This window comes from Erinaceus europaeus, chromosome 4, assembly GCF_950295315.1.
Source record: "Erinaceus europaeus chromosome 4, mEriEur2.1, whole genome shotgun sequence".
NCBI classification, from domain to species: Eukaryota; Metazoa; Chordata; class Mammalia; order Eulipotyphla; family Erinaceidae; genus Erinaceus; species Erinaceus europaeus.
This window is the reverse complement of record NC_080165.1, coordinates 21271967-21289678: the sequence shown is the minus strand read 5'-3', so window position 1 is coordinate 21289678 and position 17712 is coordinate 21271967. Positions and strand designations below refer to the sequence as shown.

The 17712-nt window shown below is 44.6% G+C and overlaps 1 protein-coding gene across 2 annotated transcripts in view; it reads right to left on the bottom strand.

The window, feature by feature from the left end:
• The window catches only part of TRIOBP (TRIO and F-actin binding protein), an 83704-nt gene that overhangs the window by 10448 nt on the left and 55544 nt on the right, over positions 1-17712 (bottom strand). For both annotated transcript variants that reach the window (XM_060188954.1, XM_016186539.2), the window contains 2 exons: positions 10904-11429; positions 10221-10331 (listed from right to left, as the gene is read on the bottom strand). In XM_060188954.1, the coding sequence (XP_060044937.1) occupies positions 10221-10331; positions 10904-11429 (637 nt within the window). The remainder of the gene's footprint in view (positions 1-10220; positions 10332-10903; positions 11430-17712) is intronic.

Sequence of the window (17712 nt, the reverse complement as noted above, 5' to 3'; positions counted from 1 at the left end):
CTGCTCCTGGGCCCTGCCGCTACCTGACTATGTCTGTTCCTGCCCCCCATTTGCTCTCCTCTCCCACCCTCTCTGTCACTCTTCTGCTTCAATCCTTCCAAGGCTACTCAGACCACTGGGCCAAGTCCCTGATCCCCTATCCTGTGGCTCCCTCCCCTGTTCTTTCCCAACAAGAAAGCACAGAGACAGCAAGCAATCCACACCGGGTTTGAGTCATTTCCGTTATCTGGTGTGTTCTTTGGCTGTTGCCACTTCCTGGCTGATTGGGTTGTCCTGTAGCACAACTCATCCGCCCTCCTAGCTCTGTCACAGGTGGCCTCCCCCCTGCCTCAAGGGCTTTGCTTGTGCCAGACAGTAAGTTCCCCGCAGATGGAGGACATGTGCCCCAGTGTCTGGGTCAAGGTCTGACAAGAGGTGGGGCTGAGTAAGTGAACTGAAACCAGTGACCACTCACAGATGGAAAGACTGACACTTCTGCGGGAGTCCCCTGTGATGGGCTCACCGATGGCAATTGGAATGCATTCTAGCATTAATAACCTTGGGCCATCATCCCCAGGAAGGATCCCACAGAATGCCACATGTGTGGAACACTCCTAGACAAACGTATTTCCTGAAGCAAGGCTGGAAACAGGTGAAAACTGGGAATGTTCTGAAAGCTACCAAGGCAGCCCTTGAATCAGCGGTGAATCTGAGCCTCACGATGGTTCCCAGGCAACTGACAGTGAGCAGGGTGTGACCCACTGGAAGAAACAGGCCACAGACCCATCTAGCCAAGTACACGAATGAAAACAGTGCCAACAAAAGTCGAGAAGGATGATGGGGAGGCAGAGAGATGGCTCCCCTAAGATGTCTAGGACTGAGCTTGCTGACCAGGAGATCTCAAACTGGGAGAAGTCTCCTAGGTTGTTTTTCTTGTTGCCAAGTTTCACAGGGACTTCATGGCTGCATGATTCCACCACTGCTAGTGGACTCTCCCCCCGCCCCAACTCCAGACTGAAAGTGAAAGGTAGAGAGGGGAGGTGGAGAGACAGAGGAGGAGAGATGTCACAGCAAGCTTTATAGCTCATGAAGCCTCCCCCTGTTGTGGCCAGAGGCTTGAACCTTGGGGACTCACACATGGTAAAGTATGTGGTCTCTGAGGTCCTCCTAGATTTTTCTAGTGGTCATTGTGCAATAATCCCAGGGTTCCCAGCTGTGGGACAGGTGATAGGAGAGTAGAGGACATGTGACCATGAAAGTCAGAGCCTTGTGCAATGAGAAGGCTTAGACCCCCCCCCCCCTTATAGGTTCTGAAGATGAAGGAGAAACTGTGAGCACAAAGCTGCAGGGCAGGTGCAGGACATGGCAAGACCCAGGCCCCACAGACAGGAACACAGCCCTGTGGGATCCTGGACTTTAACTCACAGGGACCAGGATAGCTTTCTACCCTCCAGCTTAGAGATGGCTCAGGTGTGACAGGTCAGTGGCTGCGGGAAAGCAAGCAGACATGCTCAGTGGTAACCAGGGTGACACACGGGTGCAGCAGGCTGGGTGGAGGTGGTATTCGTGTGTGTGTTTCTAATCCTTTGATTTTGCTTGAATTATTATAATTTTTTTTCTTGCCTCCAGGGTTATCGCTGGGGCTTGGTGCCTGCACCATGAATCTATGGCTCCTGGCGGCCATCTTTTCTCCTTTTTGTTATTATTATTATTGATAGGAAAGAAAGAAATTGAGAGACGAGGGGAAGACAGAGAGAGGCAGAGAAGGATAGACACCTGCAGACCTGCTTCACTGCTTATGAAGCAACCCCTCTACAGGTGGGGAGCCAGGAGCTCAAACAGGGAGGGATCCTTGCACTTTGGTCCTTGAGCTTTGTATTATGTGTGCTTACCTGGTGCGCTACCTCCCAGCCCCCAATTATTATAATTTTTGTGAGAGAAACCAGAACACCACTCATCTTTGCCAAATGCAGAGCCAGGGATCAAACCTGGGGTTTTACACATGAAAGACCTGTGCTCTACCGCTGAGTTATCTCCAAGTCTATGAATTATCATTTTCTAAAATGACTTATTTAGGGGACATACGGTGGTGTACCTGGTAGACCACATACATTACCATGCACAAAAACCTGGGTTCAAGTCCCCAGTTGCCACCTACTGGGGAAAAGCTGATCTTTTTTCTTCTTTCTTTCTTTTTTTTTTTTTTTGTGCCAGGGCTTCACATGTTGTCTGACTCCACTGTCCTGATGGTCTTTTTCTTCCCTTTTGAGATGGAGAAAGACACCACAGCACTGCTTCTGTGTCATGGGGCTTTACCTGGTGGCCGGAAGTACAAACCCAGACCTTTGCATATGGTAAAGTTTATGCTCTACCCAGTGAGTTGTCCATCAGCCCTAAAGGACTGCTGTTCTGTTTTCTTTCTCCCTCCCTCCCTCCTTCCTCTCTCTGCTCAGCTCTGACTTATGGTGATGCCAGGGATTGAACCTGGGACCTGTGGTGCTGCTGACATGAAAGTAAACTGCATAAACTGCTGTGCTGTCCACGCCCCTCTGGATTAAAACTGCTGCTCTAAAAGGGCCAGACCTGCGGCTGTGGGGACCAGCCCAGGAGGTAGGGCTCCTAGAAGGCCAGGTGCTGCTCTCACTGGACTTAACAGGAGCCAGATCCCACCTCCAACACAGACCACAGTAGATAAAGTGGCCTTGATGCACTGGCTGGAAAGCTCCCTTTACCAGAGGAGGTCCTGAGCCAGGCTGGGAAAAGCCCAGAATCCTACCGCTGCCCAGTAGTGGGAGCTGCACCAGCTGAAAGAGGCTCTACTCCAAGGGCGAGGCTGTGGTGCAACTGGCAAAGTTCATAAGTTACCACGAGTGAGGACTTGGGCTCGAGCCCCCAGCCCCACCTGCAGGGGAGAAACTTCGCAAGCAGTGAAGCAGTGTAACAGGAGTCTGTCTCTCTCACCTAACTTCTCAAGAAACATAATAAATTAATTTCAAAAATTAAAAGAAATCAAATTATTAAAAAGAAGGCAGCGAGGAGACCACCTGGGACCACAACAAGACAGAACTAGAACGGCTTCAGGAACCCACCAATCACCGGTGACTGCAAACACGTGTGGCTCCTGGACAGAGAGGAGCCTAGGGAGAGATTAAGTGACTGGTAACAGTCAGGTAGTTTACCAGTTGAAACACCACCTCCAGTCTGTTTCACCAACAAAAAGATGGCTGAAGGGAGGAGAGGACTCCCCTGAGACTCACCAAATGCAACTGTGAGTCTCCACTGCTCCTGCCCTCAGAATCTGGAGCAGCAGCAGGGAGACCCTGTGCTGACACCAGGAGACAGAGAACTAACCAGGAAACTCAGGAAAAGATCTCGAACTCGGTGGCCCATCAGTGGGGCTGTGAGAGTCTCTTTGCACAACAGTCTGCAGTGAGTACCCCCCAACACTTCATCTGCACTATTCCAGCCTTTAGGTCCATAATTGTTCAACAATTTGTTTGGCTTTGTATGTTAACTCTCTTTTAAGTCATCAGGTTCCAGATGCCAGCAGGATGCCGACCAGACTTTCCTGGACAGACGACCCCACCAGTGTGTCCTGGAGCTCCGCTTCCCCAGAGACCCACCCTACTAGGGAAAGAGAGAGGCAGACTGGGAGTATGGACCGACCAGTCAATGCCCATGTAAAGTGGGGAAGCAATTACAGAAGCCAGACCTTCCACCTTCTGCAACCCACAATGACCTTGGGTCCATAGTCCCAGAGGGATAAAGAATGGGAAAGCTATCAGGGGAGGGGATGGGATATAGAGATCTGGTGGTGGGAACTGTGTGGATTTGTAGCCCTCCTATCCTACTGTTTTGTTAATATCTCATTTTCAAAATAAATAAATTAGAAAAAAAGTCTCTTTGCATAGCCACTGGATTATCTCTGCCCCACCCTGTTTGATCTTTTGGTCAGGAGACAGTGATTAAGCTAAGAAGCCTACTTACAGTTTAAAAGCCCTCAGGCTTCCATAGCCTACAGGGAAGAAAAAAACAAAAGAGGCTTTTAAGACACTGAACTCCAACTCAGGGATTAAAATAATATTGAAACAACTGTCAATTTCCACAACTGTGAATCCTTTAATTACCTTACTTAGACACAAGTCAATCCAGGCAAGAGTGATCAGTAATTTGAAAAGTACTGAGAGAGGGACCTCATAACATACTATATAAAATGGTTAAACCAACAAGAAGAAATATTGGAGAAATTAACCAGGACAAGAGTCCAGCTAAAAGCCCTCCAAAGATTGAAACACAAAATAATGAGGTCAACATCCAAACACTACTTAAGGAAATAATCACAGGAGTAAAGAGTTTGAAAGAATTGTCTTCAGAAATGCAGAAACAACAAATGAGAGTCTGGAAGAAAACACTAATTATCTCAAGGTTATTAGAGAGCTAAAAGCTGAAATAGCTGAGCTAAGAGCACAACTAGCTGAACAAGCTAAAACAGTATCAGAATAGGGTAACAAAATAGATGAACTCCAGAAAACAATAGAGGGGAGAGAGACTAGAATCAATGAGGCTGAAGACAGAATTAGCAAGATCGAGGATGAATTAGAGACAACTGAAAAATAAGTAAGAGATCTCAAAAAGAGAACAAGAGCTACTGAAAACAACAACAGAGACCTATGGGATGACTCAAAAGAAATAATGTACGTGGGGGGTGGGGGTATGGCATGATGGTTATGCAAAGAAACTTTCATGCCTGAGGCTGTCAAGTCCCAGGTTCAATCCCCCACACCACCATAAGCCAGAGCTGAGCAGTGCTCTGGTTAAAAAAAGAAAAAAAAAAGAAAAGGAAAGAAAAGAAAAGAAAAGAAAAGAAAGAAATAATATATGCATTATTGGCTTACCAGAGGAAGAAAGAGAGGGAGGGGAAGAAAACATTCTTCAGGACTTAATAGCTGAGAACTTCTCTAGTCTAGACAACATAAAAGACATAAAGGTTCAAGAAGCCCAGAGGGTCCCAAACAGAATTAACCCAGACTTAAAGACACCAAGACACATTCTGTTTAGAATGGAAAGGAATAAGGATAAAGAAAGATCCTGAAGGCTACAGAAGAAAAACAGAGTCACCTACAGAGGAAAACCCATACGATTAGCAGCAGACTTCTCCACACAAACACTACAGGCCAGAAGAGAATGGCAAGGTATCTATCGAGTTGTTCTATGAGAAAGGCTTTCAACCAAGACTACTGTATTCTGCTAGGCTGTCATTCGGACTAGATGGAGGCATCAAAACCTTCTCAGATAAGCAACAATTGAAAGAATCAACTATCACTAAGCCTGCTCTGGAAGAAGTTCTGAAAGTTCTCCTGTAAACAGTCAGAACCACCATAAACAGATCATATATCAGAATACTCTAATAAAACTCTAGAAGAATGGCATTAAAATATCTTCAATATTTGATATCAATAAATGTCAGTGGCCTGAATTCACCTATTAAAAGGCACAGAGTAGGAAGATGGATCAGAAAACACAACCCAACAATATGTTGTCTACAGGATACCCACCTAACTCAACAAGACAAACACAGATGGAAAACTATCATACAAGCCAATGGCCGACAAAAAAGGGCAGGCTTATTCTATCTGACACGATAGAATTTAAAATAAATAAAATTTAAAAAGACAGGGATGGACACTACTTAATGCTCAGTGGATCAGTCAATCAAGAGGACTTAACAATTATTAACATCTATGCACCCAATGAGAAGCCATCTAAATACATCAAACATCTACTGAAAGAGCTACAGCAATATATTAACAGCAACACAGTCATAGTAGGGGACTTCAACACCCTACTCTCTCAACTTGACAGATCATCCAGGCAGAAAATCAATAAAGACATGAGGGAGCTAAATGAGGAGATAGATAACTGGACATTTTCAGAGTCATTCATCCCAAAAAACTGGAATACACATTCTACTCAAGTCCACATGGGGCATTCTCAAGGACAGACCATATGTTAGGCCACAAAGACAGCACCAGCAAATTCAAGAGTATTGAAATCATCCCAAAAATCTTCTCAGATCACAGTGGAATTAAACTAACACTGAACAATCAACAAAAGATTAGTAAGAGTCCCACAATGTGGAAGCTCAACAGTACACTACTTAACAATTACTGGGTCAAAGAGGAAATCAAGGAAGAAATCAAAATGTTTCGAGAGCTCAATGAAAATGAAGACACAAGCTATCAAAATATTTGGGACACAGCTAAGGCAGTACTGAGAGGGAAGTTCATGGCCATACAAGCACACACTAGGAAACAAAAAAAAGCATAAATAAACAGCCTGATTGCACATCTTAAAGACCTAGAAGAAGAACAACAAAGGAACCCTAAAGCAACTAGAAGGACAGAAATCACTAAAGTTAGGGCAGAAATCAATAACATTGAAAATAAGAAAACCATACAAAAGATAAAAAAAATGTAAATGTTGGTTCTTCGAAAGAGTGAACAAAACTGACAGACCTTTAGCCAGACTCACAAAACAAAAAAGGGAGAAGACCCAAATAAATCAGATCATAAATGAAAGGAGATATCATAACAGAAAACACAGAAATTCAGCATATCATGCGAGACTTCTATAAACAATTATATGGCACCAAGCTAGAGAACCTGGAAGAAATGGACGGGTTCCTAGATACCTACCAACTCCCAAAACTAAGTAAAGAGGAAGTAGATAACATGAACAGGCCCATCACAGCTAATGAAATTGAAACAGTTATCAAAAACCTTCCCCAGAATAAAAGTCCTGGACCAGATGGTTTTACAAATGAATTCTACAAAACCTTCAAAGAAGAACTAATACCTCTACTTTTCAAAGTCTTCCATACGATTAAAGACACCGGAATACTCCCTTCCAGCTTCTATGAAGCCAACATTACTCTGATACCAAAAGCAGACAGGGACACAACCAAAAAAGAGAACTACAGACCAATATCTCTGATGAACATAGATGCTAAAATATTGAACAAAATTCTAGACAACCGGATACAGCAGTATATTAAAAACATTGTTCATCATGACCAAGTGGAGTTTATCCCAGGAATGCAAGGTTGGTTTAATATACATAAATCAATCAACGTGATCTACCACATCAACAAAAGCAAGATCAAAAACCACATGGTCATATCAATAGATGCAGAGGAAGCCTTTGACAAAATACAACATCCCTTTATGATCTAAACACTACAAAAAATGGGAGTAAGGGGTTGGGTGGTGCTGCACCTGGTTGAGCGCATGTATTACAATGTGAAAGGACCCAGGTTCAAGTCCCTAGTCCCCACCTGCAGGGGGAAAGCTTTGTGAGTGGTGAAGCAGTGCTGCAGTGTCTCTCTGTCTATCTCCCTCCCTATCTCTCCCTTCCCTCTTGATTTCTGGCTATCTCTATCCAATAAATAAAGATTAAAATTTTTTTTAAAAAAATGGGAATAGATGGAAAATTTCTGAAGATAGTGGAGTCTATATATAGCACACCTACAGCCAATATCATACTCAATGGTGAAAAACTGGAAGCATGTACTCAGTGTCTATCCATAAGCTGAGAAGTCACAGAAATGACTTCTAGAAAATTGTCCCTGCTCAGAGCCTAGAACCCCAGCATTCTTGTTTCAGCCAATGGTGTGCTAACGTGAGAGAGCAGAAAGCCAAAGCCTTAGGAATTCTATGCCGAGGCTATTAAACACGCTCATTATTAAGAATTAAATCACAGGGCCCAGGGAGGTAACTCAGTGGCAAAGTATGTGCCTTATATACATTGGGCCTTGAGCCCACGCCCTAGCACCACATGGGACAGCAAAGATAACAGAAGTGTAACTCCATGGATGCGGGAGTGGCCCATTGGCTTTTCTCCCTCTTTCTTTAGTTAAACAACCAAACAAACTAGGAGTTCCGAGAGAGCTCATCTGGTAGAATGCATGTCTCAGACACAAAGCCCTGGGTTTAAACACCGGGACAACCTAAGTGGATAGCACAGGGGAAGCACTGTGGATGGTAGAGCAGTGCTGTACTCAGCCTCTCTCCCCCTACCCCCAATAAAGGAAAAGAAAAGAAAAGAAAACAAGCAAAAAACAAACTGGCCCTTGTGAGGTCACTCAGTGGAGGTGCCATGCATAGGCAAGGTCTTGTGTTCATTCTCCATGCCATCAATCAAACGGTCAACCATTGTTGGGCTGGGAGGTAGCACAAGCCTCACATGCCTGTGAGGTTCTAGGTTCCGTGCCTGGACTGCGGAAAAAGAAACAAATTTGGTCCAGGAGGTGGCATAAGCACTAGACTATCAAACATGAGAGTATTCCCTGCACTGCATGTGTCAGAGTGATGGCCTGGTTCTTTCTCTCTCTCTCTCCTCTTTCTCATAAATAAGCAAAGCTTTAAAAACTAAATAGTTTGTTCCTCCTATCTTCCTCATGAATAAATAAATAAATTCTTTTAAAAAATGTAATAGATCAATGACATTAAAATAAAGTGGATAGTCAAAATGCATCATTTCCTACCTTTCACTGGATTTTACCTCTGCTCTGAGTGCTCTCATGGTGTGTGTGTGTGTGTGTGTGTGTGTGTGTGTGTGTGTGTGTGTGTGTGTGTGTGTGTTGGATAACATGCAACTTACTGCTCCCCACTATGAGTCGAGGGCCATCAGCCATAGTGGGAGGAGTCTCTACAGCACAGATCTGTAAACATTACAAATTATGGCAATTCATTGTTTTGCTGTCTAGACTTAGGCAAGCAGTAAGAAAAATACTATTAATGCAAATTCAATTTGTGTCTTATCTTTGACTCACACAGATATGGACAACAGAACAAAGCCTAAGGTAATAGTCTTAGTAAGATATTCTCAATAAAAAAATAGCTGCTTGGGTTGGGTGGTTGCGGCACACCTGGTTAAATGCACACATTACAGTGCAGAAGGACCCAGGTTCAAGTCCCAGTCCCTACGTGCTGGGGGGAAGCTTCACAAGTGGTAAAGCAGGGCTGCAGGAGTCTCTGTCTCTCTCCTTCTCTATCTCCCTTCCCTCTCAATTTCTTTTTTTTTAATATTCATTTATTTTCCCTTTTGTTGCTCTTGTTGGTTTATTGTTGTTATAGTTATTGTTGTTGTTGTTATTGATGTCATTGTTGGATAGGACAGAGAGAAATAGAGAGAGGAGAAGAAGACAGAGAGGGGGAGAGAAAGATAGACACCTGCAGACCTGCTTCACTGCCTGTGAAGCGACTCCCCTGCAGATGGGGAGCTGGGGGCTCAAACTGGGATCCTTATGCCGGTCCTTGTATGTCACACCACAGGTGCTTAACCCACTTAGCTACCGCCCAATTCCTTCCCTCTAAATTTCTATCTTATCAAATAAAAATTTTAAAAAGACCTTTAAAAAAAAAAAAGAAAAAGAGCTGACTTAGCTATAAAGATGTTGGCTTGACATATAACTCCTCCTCTCATTAAATAAAATAAAAATACATCCACCAGAATTCATGTTACAATGATGTATTTGCCAGCTAGCTATGGATACAAGCACTGGGAGGAAATGAGGAAACGATCCTCAGAAGAGCAGTTCACTGTACAGAACCCACAATCAAAAGCACTGTGTATTTTTACTCATGAGTTGGTACTAAACATCCCTTCTACAACTAAAGTTTATAATGAACACACAGAACTGCTACGAGTACACACATGAATTCTTCTCTGGAGGGCTGCTACCCTAGTCACGACAAACAAAAGTGGCCAGATGTCCCCAGGAGGAGGACAGAACCAGTGCTGGTGGGGACTGCTGTCAGGAGCAGACCTCAAGCCCCCGAGACACAGGCTGGAGCTCCTGCTTGAGGAGCAGTCCCAGGGACCCGACTCCTGAGACAGCAGCTCCCCACTGGCACCCCACCTCTCCAGGACGTGTTGGGGAGAGGCCCAGGTGCACTAGCACACGAGGCTCCCACACAGGCTCTGCAGTGAGCCAGGCCCGAGTTCAGATCCCACCTCTGACATCCACAGGTGGGATGACCTTGGGCCAGTCACACCAGGACCCAGAACTCAGTGACCTTGTCAATAAAATGGGCACAAGATTATGTTAAGCCTTTGGGGACATTAAGTGAGATGACCCACATGTAGTGCCCGTGACCCTCATGTAAGTCCACAGGAAAGGCTCCAAAACAGAGAAGTCTGCCCCCATGCCCCCCTCCCTCCAGACATATCCCCAGCATCACCTGGGAGATGTAACCCGGAGGGATGTGGCCGTCCGCCTGGGGCCTAGGCGCATTCTGTGGAGACTCCCCTCGGAGGCGCCATTCCTCAAGCTGGGCACGAAGAGACTGAACCTGTGTTGGGGGAGAAACTAGGTCAGTGGGGGGCTGGGAATGGGGAGAGGCTGGTGGAAAGTGGGGGGCACCTCTGGTTTGAAAAGGGGAAGTGACCCTAGTGTTGATGCAGGCCAGGGGGGCATTCCAGCTGTTTCCTGGAAGGGCCAGCCAATGGTCTAGAAAAGGCCAGACAGGTTGGGAGAAGAGAGCAACACAACTGTGGCACAGACACTGGCCACCCTGCACCAGTGCTCCTGAGGCCCAGCTCCCCCTCCGAGTTGACCCCATGGGACTGTGAGGTGGCTGGGAGGACCTGGGGAGTCAGTGTGGGGAGGGGGGGCCTAGGACAAAGCTGGGAATGCAGGAGATACTCAACAGATGTCCTCTCCTTTCTCTAAATTGCTGAAGACAGAAAAAAAAAAAAACCAGAGGTCCAGTAAAGAAGACTGGTTCATAAGGGGCCTGAGGTGTCAGACAGGATGAGTTCCCCATCACCAAAGGTATGCAAGATAAATGCCATCAGGTGGCCTCCGGGGCAGGACAGGTATCAGTGGGGCGAAGGGGCCCCTGAGGGGCAGCCCCACGCCTACCTCCTTCTCCAGGGCCTCCTGGCTGTCCCCGGGGGTCCCCCGGCGTTCAGCTCGGCTTTGGTTGAGCAGGGCAGAGAGGGGCACCCGCTTGTTCTCACGCAGGGGTAGCTTCTCCAGCTCCTGCCACTTCTTTTCAATCTCCTCACTGAGCCGGCTCTGCTGGTCCTCAGTCAGAGGGGCGCCCAGCCCGCGGCGCGGTACTTCCCCCGCTGGTGTCTCTGTGGTTTTGTTGTCTGTGGCTTCAAACCATTTGCGTCGCTCCTCAGAGCGCTGGGCCAGGTCCCGTTCCAGCTCCTCCTGCTTGGCAGGACGGTCGAGGGTGCGGGCCGAGGTGCGCACCCGCTGTGGGCAGCCCTGAGTCAGAGGGGAGAGCTCCACATAGTCCAGGGACTGCCGCTGCCCATCGAGCTTCCTGGGGGTGCCCCGGCCAATGAGCTCGGAGACCCCCCGCTGCTCGTCGGCCTTCAGGGAGCCTTTCTGGGAGCCATAGCCATGCAGCGTGTTCTCCTTGTTACAATCCGAGAGCCTAGGGAGCCAGCAGAGCCGCGTCAGGCGGGGCCTTGTCCACCTAGTCCCCAAACAAGCACTTCTAGGGTGCCACCCAGGTCCTGAGGTTCCCTTTCTCCTTTTCTCTCGCTAATAAATAAATCTTTAAATTAAGGGAAAAGTGTAGGCAGGTGTAGACAGTATAATGGTTATGCAAAGAGACTCTCATTGAGGCTCCCAAGTCCCAGGTTCAATCCCCTGCACCACTAAGCCAGAGCTGATCAGTGTTCTCTGGTAAAATAAATAAATAAATAAGGGGCCAGGTGGTGGCGCACCTGGTGAACACACGTTACAATGTGCAAGGACCTGGGTTCGAGCCCTTGGTCCCCACCTGCAGGAGGAAAGCTTTGTGAGTGGTGAAGCAGTGCTACAGGTGTCTCTCTCTCTCCCTCTCTTACTCCCTTTCCTCTTGATTTCTGGCTGTCTCTACCCAATAAATAAAAATTAATTAATTAATTAAATAAAAAAGAAAGAAAAGTGTGTTCACGGGGGGTGGGCAGAAGCGTAGCAGGTAAAGCACACATGGCACAAAGCACAAGGACCGGCACAAGGATCCTGGTTCGAGCACCTGGCTCTCCATCAGCAGGGGGGTCACTTTACAAGCAGTGAAGCAGGTGTGCAGGTGTCTATCTTTCTCTCCTCCTGACTTCCCCTCCTCTCTCGATTTCTCACTGTTCTATCCAGTAACAACAACAACAGTAATAACCAAATGACAAACATGGGCAACAAAAGGGAAAAAATAGCCTCTAGGAGCAGTGGATTTGTAGTGCAGGCACCGAGCCCCAGTGATAACTCTGGAGGGGGAAAAAAAAAAAAGGAAAAAGTGTGTTCACAAAAGCTCTGCTTAGCTCTTCGGGAGGTATTGAAGATTGAACCTGTAACCTCTAGGGCCTTAGGCATAAAAGTCTGTCGTGTTCCCAATGGTGTGATCTTCCTGAGCTTTCTTGCTTTATTTTAAAGTCCGATCTATGAGTGAGATCATTCACTGTTCAAGCATTAACCCTTCTCCTTTCACTCAGCATGACTCCCTGTCCCAGGCGGCTACTCCCCACTCTACTTCCCACATGCTGCCACACACACTGTCACTGCCTACAGCCAAGTACTGGGTTATAATGGATTTTTCTTTTATTTTTTCTTTTAATACTGAAAACCTATTTAAGACTTTCTTTCTTTCTTTCTCTCTTTCTTTCTTTCTTTCTTTTTAAGATTTTATTTATTTATGAGAAAGACAGGAGGAGAGAGAAAGAACCAGACATCACTCTGACACATGTGCTGCCGGGGACCTCATGCTTGAGAATCCAAAGCTTTACCATTGCACCACCTCTCGGACCACATAATGTATTTTTCTATTCAGAAATGGGTTTGACTTTTCCGGCAGTCCAATAGTATTCCACTGTGAGTTTAATTAAAAAAATTTAAATTGGGAGTCAGGCGGTAGTACAGCGGGTTAAGCGCACATGGCACAAAGCAGAAGGACCAGCATAAGGATCCCAGTTCGAGCCCCCGGCTCCCCACCTGCAGGGGAGTCGCTTCACAAGTAGTAAAGCAGGTCTGCAGGTGTCTATCTTTCTCTCCCCCGTCTTCCCCTCCTCTCTTCATTTCTTTCTGTCCTATCCAACAACGACGATGACAATAGTAACTACAACAATAAAAAGAAACAAGTACAACAAAAGGGAATAAATACTTTTTAAAAAGAATAAAAATTAATTATTTCTTAGAGACAGAAACAGGAGGGGAGATGGGGGAGAGAGAGAGAGACCTACAGCCCTGCTTCACCACCTGTAAAGCTTTCCCCTCTGCAAGTGGGGACCCGGAGCTTGAACCTGGGTCCTTGTGCACTGTAATGTGTGTGTTTAACCAGATGACCCTCTGCCTGGTCCCTCCGCCTGGTCCCTCCACCGTGCGTTTATACCACAACTTCTTTTCCCACTTATTTGTCATTGGGCCCTTGTGTTGTTCCCAAGCCCTGTTACACATAGCCAGCTCCGCTTCTAGTCCTCCAAGAGCCAGAAAGACCTCTTCACCTTTGTCATTCCTCTGTCTGCTCATCATCCTTCACAAGTGTCCATATACCTCTAAATAAAACCTGAAGTCCTTCCTCTCCTCTCCTCTCCTCTCCTCTCCTCTCCTCTCCTCTCCTCTCCTCTCCTCCCCCTCCCCTCCCCTCCCCTCCCCTCCCCTCCCCTCCCCTCCTCGATCAACTAGGAATACCAAAGGAGACCACCCGGGACAGAAACAAGACAGGACTAGAATGACCACAGGAACCCAGTAAATCACCCGTGAGTACAAACACGCGTGGCTGGTGACAGAGAGGAGAGAGGGGCCTAAGGAGAGATTAAGTGACTGCTAACAGTTCAGCAGTTTATCAGTGGAGACACCACCTCCAGTCTGCTCCAACAACAAGGGGACAGCTGAAGGGAGGAGAGGACTCCCCAGAGACTCACCAAGTGCAACTCTGAGTCTCCATTGCTACTACCCTCAGAATCTGGAGCAGCAACAGGAAGGGACACCAGGGGACAGAGATCTAACCAGGAAACTCAGAAGACCTATACCTCGGTGGCATAGCTGAGGGGCTGTGAAAGTCTCTTTGCATAACCACTGGATTATCTCTGCCACACCCTGCTTTATCTCTTGGTCAGGAGTCAGTGGTTAAGCTAAGAAGCCTATTGATAGTTTAAAAGCCCTCAGGCTCCCATAGCCTACAGGGAAGGATAAAAAAAAAAAGAAAGAGGCTTTTAAACCACTGAGCTCCAACTCAGGGATTGAAATAACTGTTAACTTCCACCACTGTGAACCCTTTAATTAACTTACTCAGACACAAGTCAATCCATGCAACAGTGATCAATAATTTGAAAAGTACTGATAAAGGGAACTCATAACATAATATATAAAATGGGTAAAACAACAAGAAAAAATATTGGAGACTCGAACCAGGACAAGAGTCCAGCTAAAAGTCCTTCAGAGGGTGAAGCACAAAACAACGAGTTCAACATCCAAACATTAGCTAGGGAAATAATAACAGGAGTGAGTAAAGAATTTGAAAAAATTGTAATCAGAAATGCAGGAACAACAAATGAGAATATGGAAGAAAATTCTAATTATCTCATGGTTATTAGAGAGCTGAAAGCTGAAATCGCTGAGCTAAGAAGGCAACTAGCTGAACAAGCTAAAACAGTAGCAGAGCAGGGCAACAAAATAGATGAACTCCAGAAAGCAGTAGAGGGCAGAAAGAATAGAATCTATGAGGCTGAAGACAGAATTAGCAAGATTGAGGATGAATTAGAGACAACTAAAAAAGAAGTAAGAGATCTCAAAAAGAGATTAAGAGATGCTGAAAACAACAACAGACTCCTATGGGATGACTTCAAAAGAAACAATATACGCATTATTGGCTTACCAGAGGAAGAAAGAGAAGGAGAAGAAGAAAGCATTTTCCAGGCCATAGTAGCTGAAAACTTCTCTAGTCTAGACAACATCAAAGATATAAAAATTCAAGAAGCCCAGAGGGTCCCAAACAGAATTAACCCAGACCTAAAGACACCAAGACATATCATACTTAGAATGGAAAGGAATAAGGATAAAGAAAGAATCCTGAAGGCTGCAAGAGAAAAACAAAGAGTCACCTACAAAGGAAAACCCATAAGATTAGCAGCAGACTTCTCCATACAAACACTACAGGCCAGAAGAGAATGGCAAAATATCTATCGAGTGCTCAATGAGAAAGGCTTTCAGCCAAGAATACTGTATCCTGCTAGACTATCATTCAGACTAGATGGAGGCATCAAAACCTTCTCAGACAAGCAACAGTTGAAGGAATCAACCATCACCAAGCCTGCCCTGAAAGGTCTCCTATAAACAACCAGACCACCACAAATAGGACATATATCAAAAAACTCTAAAACTCTACAAGAATGGCATTAAAATATCTTCAATCTTTGATATCAATAAATGTCAATGGCCTGAATTCACCTATTAAAAGACACAGAGTAGGAAGATGGATCAGAAAACACAACCCAACAATATGTTGTCTACAGGAAACCCACCTAACTCAACAAGACAAACACAGACTTAAAATGAGAGGATAGAAAACTATCATACAAGCCAATGGCCCACAAAAAAGGGCAGGAGCAGCTATTCTCATATCTGACATGATAGACTTTAAAATAGATAAGATTAAAAAAGATAGGAATGGACACTACTTAATGCTCAGAGAATCAGTCAATCAAGAGGACTTAACAATTATTAACATCTATGCACCCAATGAGAAGCCATCTAAATACATCAAACTTCTACTGAAAGAGCTACAGCAATATATTAACAGTAACACAATCATAGTAGGGGACTTCAACACCCCACTCTCTCAACTTGACAGATCATCCAGGAAGAAAATCAATAAAGATATAAGGGAGCTAAATGAAGAGATAGATAAACTAGAACTATTGGACATTTTCAGAGTCATTCATCCCAAAAAACTGGAATACACATTTTACTCAAATCCACATGGGTCATTCTCAAGGATAGACCGTATATTAGGCCACAAAGACAGCATCAGCCAATTCAAGAGCATTGAAATCATCCCAAAAATCTTCTCAGATCACAGTGGAATTAAACTTAACACTGAACAATCAACAAAAGATTAGTAAGAGTCCCAAAATGTGGAAGCTCAACAGTACACTACTTAACAATTACTGGGTCAAAGAGGAAATCAAGGAAGAAATCAAAATGTTTCGAGAGTTCAATGAAAATGAAGACACAAGCTATCAAAATATTTGGGACACAGCTAAAGCAGTCCTAAGAGGGAAGTTCATAGCTATACAAGCACACATTAGGAAACAAGAAAAAGCACAAATAAACAGCCTGATTGCACATCTTAAAGACCTAGAAGAAGAACAACAAAGGAACCCTAAAGCAACCAGAAGGACAGAAATCACTATAGTTAGGGCAGAAATCAATAGCATTGAGAATAGGAAAACCATACAAAAGATCAACGAAAGTAAATGTTGGTTCTTCGAAAGAGTGAACAAAATCGACAAACCTTTAGCCAGACTCACAAAACAAAAAAGGGAGAAGAACCAAATAAATCGGATAGTAAATGAAAGAGGAGATATCACAATAGACACCGCAGAAATTCAACATATCATGCGAGGCTTCTATGAACAACTATATGCCACCAAGCTAGAGAACCTGGAAGAAATGGACGATTTCCTAGATACCTACCAACTTCCAAAACTAAGTAAAAAGGAAGTGGATAACATGAACAGGCCCATCACAGCTAATGAAATTGAAACAGTTATCAAAAATCTCCCCAAAAATAAAAGTCCTGGACCAGATGGTTTTACAAATGAATTCTACAAAACCTTCAAAGAAGAACTAATATCTCTACTTTTAAAAGTCTTCCAGAAGATTGAAGACACTGGAATACTCCCTGCCAGCTTCTATGAAGCCAACATCACCCTGATACCAAAAGCAGACAGGGACACAACCAAAAAAGAAAACTACAGACCAATATCTCTGATAAACATAGATGCGAAAATATTGAACAAAATTCTAGCCAACCGGATACAGCAGTATATCAAAAAGATTGTTCATCATGACCAAGTGGGGTTTATCCCAGGCATGCAAGGTTGGCTTAATATACGTAAATCAATCAATGTGATCCACCACATCAACAAAAGCAAGACCAAAAACCACATGGTCATATCAATAGATGCAGAGAAAGCCTTTGACAAGATACAACATCCCTTTATGATCTAAACACTACAAAAAATGGGAATAGATGGAAAATTCCTGAAGATACTGGAGTCTATATATAGCAAACCTACAGCCAACATCATACTCAATGGTGAAAAACTGGAAGCATTTCCACTCAGATCAGGTACTAGACAGGGCTGCCCACTATCACCATTACTATTCAACATAGTGTTGGAAGTTCTTGCCATAGCAATCAGGCAGGAGCAAGGAATTCAAGGCATACAGATTAAGAGAAGAAGTCAAACTCTCCTTATTTGCAGATGACATGATAGTATACATGGAAAAACCTAAGGAATCCAGCAAGAAGCTTTTAGAAATCATCAGGCAATACAGTAAGGTGTCAGGCTACAAAATTAACATTCAAAAGTCAGTGGCATTCCTCTATGCAAACACTAAGTTAGAAGAAATTGAAATCCAGAAATCAATTCCTTTTACTATAGCAACAAAAACAATAAAATATCTAGGAGTAAACCTAACCAAAGAAGTGAAAGACTTGTATACTGAAAATTATG